Here is a 14,016-nt window from a genome sequence, read left to right as displayed (position 1 = left end):
GACTGTCGACGTTATTTCAAGTGACATTCTAATTTACATTTGAGGTTTCTCTATAGAAGTGACTTGCGGAAATGTCAGGAGTAGAGGCAAACAGCGTAATTTACAGAATTAAACATTTTCAAAGATGGAAAGCTATTGCTCGAGATAAAAATTTAAAGTGTACCATTGTATTTCAGGCATGTCCCTCTGTTAAATAAAGCGTCAATAGAAATAGCGTCTACAGACTACAGTTCCTTTAAAATATCACTTAGCTTTTCAATATTTCACTTTGAAACACTGTAAAAGTGGTAATTTTTAACCTTTCACGAAACTTTATTCATTAAATTATTCACTTGTCGAGTTGTTGACCTTTTTCTCGCACTGGACCCCAAGTCTAAACCTCAACTGGTATTAAACTTCTAGAGATTTTTCCGTGAAAATGTTTAAATATTACGTCACTGTTGCTTATTTAAATGTCCAGCTGTATTGGGTTTAAATGAAATGTATCCATGTATGTTAGAGCTCTGTAGAGTATTGAGGGTTGGTTTAGATGGTTCTCCAGGTCCTATATACACCTGGGCACAAACCACACATTCACATCTGTGCTTAGTTTCAACCTTGAGCATACACTGGAGATATATACTAAAATCCTGATATACCCTGATACTCAACCTTTCACTCCGTATACAGTTTACACCACCTTGCCTCACTAGTTCACACTCAAAATGTTGTTGAATGTGTATTGTTTATTGTATGAACCTGTGCTTACTACTAAACTACTAAACTGTGGGATTACATCAGCTTTTGTAGTTTATTAATCTATAGGCCTTTTACAATCACAAGCATGCTTTATCATGGGCGGGGCTTTGGAAGTAACATTTCGTAGATTTGAAAATTTTCATTTTAAAATCGTTTAAATTTACTAACTTTTTAAACAAATCTTAGAATATGATTCAAATCATGAACTAAATCTAAATTCCTATTATACATGTTCAATGAACAATTAGTTTCGAATGAATACAAGAACTGAGCTGTGAAATGTTGGGATAAATAAGGATAGAACTTACAAATCTCAAGGTGAAGTAGGTTTATGGAGAACTCAGGGTAGAGATGAGTACAGGAGAACTCAGGGTAGGGAGGAGTACAGGAGAACTCGGGTAGAGAGGAGTACAGGAGAACTCAGGGTAGGGAGGAGTACAGGAGAACTCAGGGTAGGAAGGAGTAGAGGAGAACTCAGGGTAGGGAGGAGTACAGGAGAACTCAGGGTAGATAGGAGTACAGGAGAACTCAGGGTATATAGGAGTACAGGAGAACTCAGGGTAGAGAGGAGTACAGGAGAACTCAGGATAGGAATACAGGGTAATTCAAGGTAAAGAGGAGTACAGGAGTACTCAGGATAGAGAGGGTAGGGAGGAGTACAGGAGAACTCAGGATAGGGAGGAGTACTGGAGAACTCAGGGTAGGGAGGAGTACAGGAGAACTCAGGGTAGGGAGGAATACTGGAGAACTCAGGGTAGGGAGGATGGTTCAATGATACAAGATTATACATAAAAGATCAACTCATTATCCTCTACTTTGTTTTCAGTTTAAAAGGTTTGTTTTAATTCCTTTCATCTTGATGTTGTTTGCACTTTTATGAACACTAATTTAAACCAGCCGTCAAGGAGCACCAAGATTTCCAAAAAATACAAGAAAATGAATTTAACAAATTTATTTAAACAGGTTTAACAGTTACAATAATTTACAATCTTCATTTTCAACACATCATAAATACCTGAAATATGTTGAAAATTTTAAATGTGGCACGAAATCAAAAATAATTATTTTAACAAAGGTCAAATGTATGCATTTTCATCCCAGATAAACCTTTTTTAGTTTTTACTGATAAAAAATACAGAATATCATGACAAAGTTTTAAAAGATAAGACAAGATATGTAGAAGCTGTAATTTTAAAGTTTAAAATCTCTTCTACTACCACTACGGACATGGGGTTGAAATTGTTCTAAATAGAGTTTATTATTAAAATTTTACCCTAATGCAAAATAAATAAAATCAAAGCATCCAATATGAAGTTATCCAAATTCAAAAACTAAACTAAAATGCCCAAAATCGATTTTTTTCATTTTCTATTAAATTGTAAAGACAATAATGCAGAACATGTTCTTACCTGACAGAATTATAAGAGTATGTACTGTATGACCTCCCCCTGCTGTACGCTGATCTAGTTGCGGTCAACTGAGAGGAAGGAACCAACTTCTTACCTAGGAAATAGATTATATACAGGGTGTGCAAATAAACATGGAAATTGATAAACTACTTGAATAATGTCTATGATTTCCGATAATTGACAAATGACATAAAGTGTATCAAAACAAGATTGACAATCTTTTTAAAATGTGGTCTACCAATTCTTTGTATCCTTAAAATTGACCGAGACATTAAACATTTGAACAGTTTTGTTTATTTTTAATAAACTGGAATCTGGAACAAAGGAACTTAATTTTTGTCACAAACTCAAATGTACTAATTCGTATATCTGTGCAATATGATGGTGTAAACATTTGATATTTTAAATATATAGACTTTTTGACCAGAATTCATAGTCAAAGCTCGGCGACATTGGGTCGCAATGAAACAGGGATTAGAAATCAGAGTTTGTGGAAAAGACTTAATTCCTTTCCTAATATCTCCATCAACTTTGAAGTCAATAAAGTTGTAAGATTTAATACTTAATAAATTCTTAATAAACGAATCTAAAGGAAGAATAAAAAGTATTGTGTAAGCTGTACAGGAAGAAGGGAAAAGAATGATGAAAAAATAAGTCTATTACGTTTAACTGTGAGAACTGCTGAGCAGGTTGAAACTCCAGATTTATTTGTTATCGTCATTCTGTAGTTTCCAGCATCCTCCACTCGAATATCATGGACAGTCAGGATACGTACCTAGATATAGTCATCATAAAAACCTAGATAAATTCAAACAAACCTACACTTTATTTCCGCCAGTCAAAAGCAAACTTCTTTGTAAGGATCTCTGATTTAAAAAGGCGGTTAAACTTCCTCGCTGGATGATATTTTTCTAAAAGGAAGTTCACATGCAGTACACGATATACTACATGAAGTAAGTTGCATAGCATTCCTAGTAAACGAAGAAAAAGTTAATCTCTATGGCAGTAGGGTCATTTGACAGTAGATCGTGACCGAGCGTACTGTCAAATGAATCTATGTAATAAAGTCCCGGGGGAAAAAACCCGGAAATCAAAACTTTGGGAAAAAAGTCCGAATTTTATTCACTGAAAATAAAGTCCTGTGTTTTGGATTCCTGGGACTTTTTTTCTTAAAATAATATGGGATTGGTCTCAGGAAATAAAGGCCCGAGGAAATAAATCTGAAGAAAAAACCAAAGAAAAAAGTCCTAAATCTTGTGAAAATGAGGTCAAGTACGAAGTTTCCATTTTTTCATAAAAAATACTTTTTTACGCATCTTTACTTCGAATATAGACATCCGGGTGTTTTTAATATCTATTGCCCCTTTTTACATGGTTGTTAACACCATTTGTTCCCATGCGTTTTCTACTATATTAGGACTTTTTTCCAGGGACGTTTTTGTATAAAATCAGACTGGAACCAGAAAAAAGTCCTAGAAAATAAAGTCTCGGATTGATAGGACTTTATTTTCGGAGACTTTTTTCCACAGGACTTTTTCAGTGTGAAATATTTGGACTTTTTCCCAAGAACTTTTTTGGCGGTTACCCTATCTCCCTATCGAATGACCATACTTCATGATTGTATCGTATAATTCATGGGAACTTCCATATAGAAAAATCTTCCAGCGAGGAAGTTAAACCGCCTTTTTAAGTCAGAGATCCTTACAAAGAAGTTTACTTTTTATGGGCGGAAATACATTGTATACCTAGATAAATTATAGATAATTTATCTAGGATTGGATAGTAAAGGAACCAGAAAAAACGTCCTAGAAAATAAAGTCTTAAAATGGTAGGACTTTGTTTCCAGAGACTTTTTATTTCAAGGACTTATTTTCTACAGGACTCATTTAGTCCCAAAATTCAGGACTTCATTTCAGAAAACCTTTTTTTCGAGAACTTTTTTTGCGGTTACCTTAAAGATTTTAGTTGTTGGGCTTTCAAGAGGCCAACATTTAAGTGGTTTAATCAACGATAATATATATATAGATATGCAGACAGGTATAAATTTAGAGGTCTTGAGAAAATGTGCAAAAAGCACCATCTCTGTCGTACGCATGGCATTTTATCCTCTGGATTGTTGCTCATTTATCACTTTGTTTATGCGTGATAACACTAAATGCGTACTATAGTATCAACAATGTATACTGCATATTGTACTTAATGAAACAAATTAATCAATGCAAATAAAACTGAGGTAGGAATTTGACTAGACAAAGTTTAAATGTGCAAGTTGTACTGAATGTCATACGTAAATTAACGCAATTTAAATAAAAATTATGACTATAAAAGTACATCGAGTCTAGGACAAATTACAACTGATCTGATCATAACATAAACAAAACGCGTACTGTATGTTTGTGTTACCTTGAAATTTAATTTTATTGGTCAAACAGGTCCAGATAGCAACACTTGAACTATACAGGATGCAATACGCGTACTGTATGTTTATATAACACAAATGCGTATTTCCTACAGATAGCAGTAAGGGGAGAAAGGAATATAGAAAGTAATCAATTTGTTATAGATGTCTCTTTTTGCACATTTTCTCAGAGGTTCAAAAATTAGTTGTCTGCTACAGGCAATTTAGGAAGGAGGTTTCTACCTGCCTGCATATCTATATATATATTATCTTTGTCTGCTACAAGCAATTTAGGAAGGAGGTTTCTACCTGCCTGCATATCTATATATATATTATCTTTGGGTTTAATACGTATATAAAAGGTACAGTGGTATATATATATGAAAGGTATGATTCTAGAAGTTTGCTTTTATCAAATTTTCAATCATCCACGAACTGATTGTTTTTCCCAAAAGGCATTTTCCCAAGCGGCAACTTCCCAAGAATGTTTTCCCAAGCGGCAACTTCCCAAAGGTTAGGCAAGGCCTCTTGCAATGAGGGCGGGGCGAGCGCTGCGGCTAGGATGTACTAGAGGGGTGAGCGCTGTGGCTATAACAGGCTAGAGATCCGAGTGCTGCGGCTAGGATGTACTAGAGGGGTGAGCGCTGTGGCTATAACAGGCTAGAGATCCGAGCGCTGCGGCTAGGACAGACTTTGGAAATTAAACATTTGGGAACTTGTCACTAGGGAAAATACCCTCTGGAAAAGTACCTAACCAGTAACCACAGTGTGCTCTAGGATATAAGAAAAATCCCATGTAATTTTTTTTGAGATTCTGAAAGAGCTCATCAAGACGAACATTTTACGATATGTCGCACTTTTTCCTAAGCCGAATTTTTCTGCTATTCGCATATTTGCAAAAGTAATGGGAATCCCAATAAAAATGGAAAATAAGTGGTAAGCTTAGATCTGTAATCTTTAATTTCATTTTTCTTGGAGCTTTCTGTATAAGTTGGCTTACCCCAGTCTTCTCTGTGCAGACGATATGACTTCCTGAGATAACCGGCATATTATCCTTCTCCCAGGTAGTTGTTGTCAGCGGGGCACAGGATATAAAACATTTAAACTCAACCATACTTCCCTCATCACAAGTCTTACTGGTGAAGGATGAGAATATCTCCGGAGCTTGAACAAACTTCCGTCTCGGCGGAGGCAGAATCAAATCTTCTATAGTGGAATAATTTGAACAGACTGATGGGGACCTGTAGTCGTAGCCACGCCTTCCCAGGCTGGGGGTGGGTGTGGCTCGAGGGGTGGTTCGGGGTGTACAACGGGGTGTGGCACGTGGAGTCATGAGTGGTGTTCCATGTGGGGTGGGAATAGGAGTTCTCCGAGGGGTGGCTATAGGAGTATTGGTCCAGGACATCAGAGGTGTGATTGTATCTAGCATAGGACAGTTACAAAGCTCGACCATTATCTCACTCTCCTTATGCTCAGCATCTGAATAAGAAAAGAAACTGATCATTCTTCTAAAACTCTTATTTTCTAATCCCTATATCTTTGCAACCCGGGATAAAGTATACCTTAGATATTTCAAACAATTAATTCCAAGAGATTAAATTTAATCAAAGCTGAAAATCAGTTTGTAAAGATATAGGGATTCAAACCCTTTTAAATACCAATTTAATTAGTTTTAGAAGCTGGAGATTAAATTGAATATTTTGTTCATGACAAGCAAAAAAATATATATCTTTTCCCAGTCGTATGCATATTTATCATTAATTCCCTTTCAATCATAACATCCATATTTTGCGTCATATTGATATTTTGCGTCATATTGATTTGTGACTATAACCCTGTAACTTACAGTCGACTAGAAGAGTAGCACTGTAGGTTGCTGAACCATGAGAGTTTGAAACTGTACATGAATATGTTCCTTCATCATCTACCCCTACCCTGGTTAGTTGTACACCAATACAACCAGGCTTATTGTACACCTGTACACGCTCACTCCACACTACATTCTACAAATATAATAAAGGGACTGTAAGCGAAATTTTAAGTGGTTCTCTATTTAGAGAGAGACATGTCCGATTCCCAATAATACCCTTAAAAGCTTTGTCTGATAAAGAATGAATTATATCTATGTTGTTTCTTTTTAATTGTTTCTTTGCAAAATAACTTCTGCACTTCTTGCTGTAGAAACAATGGAGAAAACATCAGAATAAAAAAATTGCAATCCATTAAAACGATGTTATCTTCAACATTATTGATCAAAATTAGGTTTCAATTCAAGGGTACCGTTCTGAATCGGGCATGTCCCTCTTTAAATGTAAAGTCACATGAAAGTGTAACCACCAAAAATGTTCTTGGAAAAAAGTTTTCGGAAAAAGTCCTAATATTTCGCACTTAAAAAGTCCTGTAGGAAAAAAGTCCTTGAAATAAAAAAATCTCTGGAAACAAAGTCCTAGAAATTCAAGACTTTTGTAATTTTCAAGGACTTTTTCTGGTTCCAGTATGATTTTATATAAAAAAGTCCCCGGAATAAAGTCCTCTTATAGTGGAAAATGCGTGGGAACACAGGATGTTTACAATCTTGGAAAAAACGGGGCTTGATATTAAAAATACCCGTGGCTATATTCACTATGCAGATGCATAGAAGAAAAGTCCTTTTATGAAAACGTCTCAGACTCGACCTCAATTTCCTAAGACTTAGATATTTTTTCATGGGTTTTTTTTTCTTCAGATTTATTTTCTTCGGGACTTAAATTCCTGTGATCTCATATCCTGAGAATTTATTGGCAGTCCACCTTATTATTTTAGGAAAAAAATCCCAGCAATATAAAACCAGGACTTTTTTCCTGTGACAATTTGTCCTAGGTCTTTAGAAAATTGAGACTTTTTTACCAACATTTTTGTTTCCAGGTTTTTTTCAGAAACTTTTTTTCCTGTAACTTTCTTGTATAGATTCACATGAAGGTTTCTTTGAATTAGAAACATTTATAAATGTAAACATTGCTTCTGCAGTACAGTGATAATTTTGAAGCTTTGCGATGTAAACATTTCTTTAAGACTATATACAATACATTTCCATTGCTTAAATTTCTTTTGGTTTTGCATGATGAAACAAAAACAAACATAAAGCATATAAATTTTGAATTACGATGAACATCTTAAAAATAAAAAAAAACCTTGAACTTTAGGTTTAATGAATAGCGAGAAGTAGCTGAACCACACAGACTTAACTCAACTACTCTTCTTGTGCGCAGGCGTCGATTCAAGCTGAAGAAAAGTGATTGAACCACATCTACGTGCAGGGGCGGATACAGGGGGTGGCGGGGGGAACATTCGCCACTCCCTGAGATTTCGAGGCAAAAAATGTTCCCAATTTTATAAAACGTATGTGTTTTTCAATTTCAAGCTTTTTTTATTTAATGGAAATCTTGACTTTCTTTTCTTCAGTTTAATTTAAAAATCAACTACAACAAGTAAATGTTATTGTTAACGATAAATTTAGATTTAGAAATTTGTAAGAAACTAGACTTAAGTTATAATATTGTTCATATCTAGTAATGTTCCTTAATCAATACTCATTTATCAAAATTGTAATGTTGGTCCTAATTTTGATGCATTTAAGTATAACTAGTAATTTCTTTTTGTTTTTAAATTGCTAATGTTCCTATTCTTGTTCCTGTTCCTAATACTGTGTCCGACCCTACTTAAATCCCTGTCCTAATCCAATATTTTTGTTCCTAATTCCTGAACAATCTTTTTATTGTTCCTAAATCCCTGTCCTAATCCATTATTTTTGTTCCTAATTCCTGAACAATCTTTTTATTGTTCCTAAATCCCTGTCCGAATCCTTTAATTTTGTTCCTAATTCCTGAACAATCTTTTAATTGTTCCTAAATTCCTGTCCTAATCATTTATTTTTGTTCCTAATTCCTGGTTAATTTTGTTCCTTAAAGTTAAAAATCTAGTTTTTTAGTCTTTAGTCATTAATTTTGACTCTTTTTGAGTCTTTTAAGTCAAAAAAAAATTGCGGCACGATTTTTTGTTCCTAATTATTAATTTTTTGGTTCCTAAAAAATCTTGCCCCCCCCCCTCACTTAAATCCTGTATCCGCCCCTGACGTGGTTCAACCATGTCTCACTATTTATTAAATCTGGTCCCAGATCTCAAGACATAAACACCAACTGTTGGTTCTACCTTATTGTTGAATTTCCAGGATATATTGAAGGGAGGTTGACCAGCTAGTAGAGAAGCTTTTATAACAACATTATCCCCATCCCTGGTGTACAGAGGACCAGATTCTTGCAATACTGGAGCTCCGCAACTATATTATAATACGAGTATACTCAAAATATATAGAAATATGCATTTAATGGGTTGATCAGTGACTTGTGATGTGCTTTCAGATTCGTTTTTTCTTTATATTTATTTCAGGTTCAAAATTTAGCATAGTTAAATAAAAAAAAAATGTATTTTAAATTGTTTATTCTAAATATTTTATTTTCTTTTATTATGTCCAATTTTGTCACTGACAGAAGTTAAATGCAAAAAAAAAACGATTCAAAACTAATGATCGTTTTCGGATCGTTTTTGCACTTTCTTTTTTATAGGTTTAAAATAGGTTTAATAAAAGGAAACTTAAATTTAGAAAAGTTTCAAAATCTTTTAAGTTTTATAAGAAAAAATGCTCTAAAAACAATCCAATACGATAAACAGCACTACCAGCGACTCCCAACCATATAGTACTGATGATGACATCATAGAATGCCTAAGTATATTTAAAAGATGTCTCCATCGTTTGTTTCTAATCTGGTTTGGTTCAACCGTCCACCAAGTATATTTAAAGGGAATGGTCATTTATTTTAGTATAATATCCCAACTTTTGGAATAAGGACCACAACTAAGCCCCTGAGAATACAAAATCATCAGCTGACCCTCAGAAACAACTTTGCGCGTCAAGCTTTAGATGTGCTCATACCAGGGTTGTAAATTTTATAAAACCTTACATAAATGAGAGACATAAACGAAATCTAAAATTATTATCATTCAAAAAACAAATAGTTAAATCAAAAATTAGAATAAACTTATACTACGACTATATGAATCTGATATATCCAAATAAAAACTAAAATTTGAAATCTTTTGATGGTAATTCTAAAAACTGAAACAAAATCATGTTTTATAGAAGTTAAAAATTAAATATTACAATTTTTCATTTTTATAGAACATTTTGGCGCAAACGTGAAAAAGAGAATGTAATTGTCCAAATTTAAAACCTTTTTTTCTTTAATAATACACGTTTTTCGACAGTTAACCCAAAACTTCGGAGACATCGAAAGAATTTATAAAATGTCGCTTTCTAAACCTACTGATAACGGAATGCGGAAGATATTTAGTTTTTCAATTGAATAATTATATGGAGCTCTTTAAAACTGTTACCGCATATTGTATTGCTTTGTATTTACCCATGAGAATTAGGTTTAACAGTATAAAACCCATTGAAAAATAGTTAAGGCGACATTTTTGAAAATTCTGGGTCAAACTGTAGAATAACACCTGTTCTCTATGGCACAGGTATCTACAGAGTTCAGATCTTGATGGGACTGGACACGAATAATTACAGGGTACTTCTCCTCACAATGGGAGTTTCTGAAATAAACGTTTTTTTTTAAATGTTTATATTTCACTTCTCTGATGTTTAAGATTAGTATTTTAAATGAAATTTTGGTGTCTAAAATATGAAAGTTTCGTAATTGCAAAAAATACCTGAAAATATTTTTTTGATAATCTCCCTGTAGTATTATTTGTTTTTTTTTTAGGGGAAATTAATGGGTTTTTTGGGGGGAGGGTGGGTTCAACATAATGACCCATAGGCATTTTTTCTATCTATTCTACCTGGCAGTTATAAAGTAAAGTCCGGACTGTTCTAGTGATATGTTTGGAATCTGTATTGAAAATGTATTTCCAGATTTATTTAGCTGTTTCACATTTGGATCAATACTTTGCTAAAAAAAGAATTAATTAGTTTTCTACAAACTATACATTTTCTTTAGATTTGACAATTGAGGATCAACTTACGATCTGTCTTCTCGATATTTGAAAGCTACAGGGTGTCCCAGGAAACAGGACAGGTGCAAAAAGACTTAAATGACGTCTTTAAGTTTGAAATAATTTGTCGTATTCATTTGTTTCTGAAGCAAGAAAAGTTACTTTTGTAGAAAAACTACTAATGAAAATTAAATATAAATCATACTTGATCAGACAAAGCTTTTAAGGGTCCCGTTGTGAATCAGGCATGCCAGTCTATCAATGGAGGGTCCCTTGAAATTCGATTTAGAGTCCCCATAATCATTTTCAATAAAAAAACAGCTGGGGTTTCAATAAAAGTATAAAAATGATACCGGCATAAGTTCTCTGGATAACCAGATAGAGTTGCATCCATCCACTGTACATTCAATGCTAACTGTTTCTCCTACTGATACAAACTGATTCTTAGGCCAACTTAAAAACCGTGGGGTCAATGAATGCCTGAAATGAAGGTCAATGAATGCCTGGAATGAAATTTTTTTATAAAATCACAAAAATGCCTTTTTTCATTCATACCCGGGGTGTCGTTGAATTGATACAAAATGTACAAAATGTATAGAACAGAAAAATTTAATATTTTATCTTTATAATAAAACAAGACATTCGTAAATATATATATATGTCACCAATAGCCGGCCAAACGGCTGGACCGAATGGGCGGAAATTTTTTGTGGACACTCAGAGGTTCCCGGGGTGTGTTTTAGGCTAAAAATAATTTTTTTTTCAAAATTTTTTTTTATCAGAATTTTTTTTTCAACGGGCAACGCCGGGCCCTTCAGCTAGTACATTATAAAAGTCAGTTTGAAACATATTGATTACGTTGAGGCCACCATAATGATGTTTACAATAAGAATTTTAATGGGGCGTGAACTGCAGTAGGATATTTGTTTGTTTAAATAAATATTCTGATTAAAAATGTTCTTGCTTATTAAAGGTAAGATAATCTGGAATAATTGGTTAAATTTTGGGTCAATAATTATCTTATTAGTATTACTATAGTATAAAGTACATGAAGAACCAGGAAAGCTGCTCTTCAAATCCACTTTGAAAAACCCAATGAAAAATAAATCGAGGTTGGATGATTTTTAATTTTTTTTCCCTAAAAAGCAAATGTGTTTATTTTCTAACCCTATGAATAGAAGAAGAAAAAAGGTTAGAGAAACAGATCCGAAGTATATTCTTTGTCTCTCTTTAATCTTAAAAAGTAATTATCATGACTAGTTTTGTAAAGAGTTACAAAGTTTGAAACAATAATTCATGACTTAACCAGAAATCCAGGTTACCCATGATACTATAGTACAAAACCAGAACTATAGGTTATCCCAGATACTATAGAACAAAACCAGAACTATAGGTTATCCCAGATACTATAGTACAAAACCAGAACTATANCTTCAAGGTATCCCAGATACTTTAGAACTAAACCAGAACTTCAAGGTATCCCAGATACTTAAGAACTAAACCAGAACTCCTGCAAGGTATCACAGATACTATTGAACTAACCAAAAATTAAGTGTATCAAGATATAAGAGTACTAAACTCCAGGGTATCCAAGATCCTATAAAACTAAACCAGAACTTCATGGGATCCCTGATACTATTATAGTAAACCAGAAATACAGGGTATATCAGACACTACAGAACTAAACCGGATATCCAGGGTATCCCAGATACTATAGCACTAAACCAGAACTCCAGGGTTTTCCAGATACTATAGTACTAAACCAGAACTGAAGGGTTTCCCAGATACTATAGAGCTAAACCAAAAACCCAGAGTATCCCAGACACTATATAACTAACCCAGAAATTTAGGGCATCCAAGATAAACCAAAATTCCAGGGTATCTTATAATATCTGGAATACCTTGGATTTCTGGCTCAGTCTTCTACAGTATCAGGGATACCATGGATTTCTGGAAATCTAAGGTTTAGCTCTATAATATCTGGGAAACCCTGGAGCAACAAACTCTAATATGTTTCTCTCACATTTTTACTATTTATAAGGTTAGAAAATAAACACATCTGCTTTCAAATTAATGATATTTACAGGAAAAACAATAAAAATCACGCAAACTCGGTTTTTCATGCGATTTTTCAAAGTGTATTTATGAGCAACTTCACTAGACCTACGATAATAAAACTCATATTTTCTGAAAGCTAAGTGCAAACCTGGATCCGAAGTTATAAATTGATACTCCAAAAATTCCTATAGGTGAGCATGCTAATATATATTGCCTGTCTATTTTACTACTTTATGTAATTGACTAGCAATTGGGAATACTGGAAACTAAGTTTTTCCCGTAAAAAGTTTATTATACTAAGATAAAAAAAAACATTCCCCAGATTATAATGAGTTCCCCAATCAAAATATTGAGTCAAATCGGTCAATGAGGTTACTTATTGTACATACAAACAGACAGAAAAAAAGAGATTAATAGTGAATATATATATATATAGTGTATATATACCTAATAAGGTCCTCGTCAACAGTTAGATGGTGCTGGTCTTCAACAACCGTAACAAGACAAGAGGTGGAATTCTCAGCAATCTCATTAATTATTGAACAGCTGTAGGAATTAGTCTCAGTGATATTGGCAATTACAAGAATAACATTGCCATCCTCGTCAACTATCTTGTAATCTGTTTCTCGAAGTCTTATTTTAGACCCAGATTCATGCCTAGATATGAAACAAATAATGTCTGCCCAAAACCTAATAGCCTCGTTACAAAATTACATAAAACTTCTAATCAAGATCAATGCAAAAGATGTTTTACCAAGTTACTCCGATGTAGGGGAAAGATTCAACTCTGCAATGAAGAAGTAGGTTACATCCCTTTCTTACAAAGATATCGCTCAGTTCTCGTGTGAAAAATGGTGGCATGTATCTTTCCAGTCCATTGTCTACTATCACTGTAAAATGACTAGTAATGATACCATGTTCATTAAAGGCTTCAACACTATATTTCCCCTGATGGTCCATTGTGATATCATCTACTTGGACATGCTGAAAGTCTCCTTCATTGTAAACGTTCGTGTAATCTGCAACAATAACATGATCAGAGCTACAAAAGCAATTTTCTTTAAAAAAATGTTATTCTTACCATCTGGTATTATTTGATCATCATCTTTGAACCAACGAACATGGGGCCAAGGGTTTCCAATAACTCTGCAAGTGAGCTGTATTGAGAGTCCTGTCTGAACTCTTCGATCCCGTGGTCCATTTAGCATAAAAGGAGGTAGTGGAGATCTTACTAGGTGCTGCCAACTAAATAGTTTCAAATGGTTTTAAATGGCTCCTTAATTTTGCAGATTTTTGTCAAAAGGTTTCAAGGTTTTTTTTTGTGAATTTACAGCTTGGAGAGTTTTTTTTAAATCAAAAATTAAGAACACAATG

General features: G+C 33.9%; 1 protein-coding gene across 1 annotated transcript in view; it reads right to left on the bottom strand.

Moving 5' to 3' along the window:
• Positions 1-1,675: 1,675 nt before the first annotated feature.
• LOC111711153 (titin homolog) overlaps positions 1,676-14,016 on the bottom strand; it is a 37,942-nt gene continuing 25,601 nt past the window's right edge. The window contains exons 18-29 of the mRNA XM_023485424.1: positions 13,724-13,887; positions 13,397-13,661; positions 13,090-13,299; positions 10,938-11,064; positions 10,432-10,541; positions 10,093-10,185; positions 8,734-8,860; positions 6,392-6,548; positions 5,546-6,024; positions 2,811-2,922; positions 2,148-2,241; positions 1,676-1,753 (exon numbers count right to left, since the gene is read on the bottom strand). Of these exons, the coding sequence (XP_023341192.1) occupies positions 1,744-1,753; positions 2,148-2,241; positions 2,811-2,922; positions 5,546-6,024; positions 6,392-6,548; positions 8,734-8,860; positions 10,093-10,185; positions 10,432-10,541; positions 10,938-11,064; positions 13,090-13,299; positions 13,397-13,661; positions 13,724-13,887 (1,948 nt within the window). The 3' untranslated portion in view covers positions 1,676-1,743. The remainder of the gene's footprint in view (positions 1,754-2,147; positions 2,242-2,810; positions 2,923-5,545; positions 6,025-6,391; positions 6,549-8,733; positions 8,861-10,092; positions 10,186-10,431; positions 10,542-10,937; positions 11,065-13,089; positions 13,300-13,396; positions 13,662-13,723; positions 13,888-14,016) is intronic.

The sequence above is a fragment of the Eurytemora carolleeae genome, unplaced genomic scaffold (assembly GCF_000591075.1).
Source record: "Eurytemora carolleeae unplaced genomic scaffold, Eaff_2.0 scaffold239, whole genome shotgun sequence".
NCBI lineage: Eukaryota > Metazoa > Arthropoda > Copepoda > Calanoida > Temoridae > Eurytemora > Eurytemora carolleeae.
The sequence above is the reverse complement of the archived record's forward strand: the minus strand, read 5'-3'. Positions and strand labels throughout refer to the sequence as shown.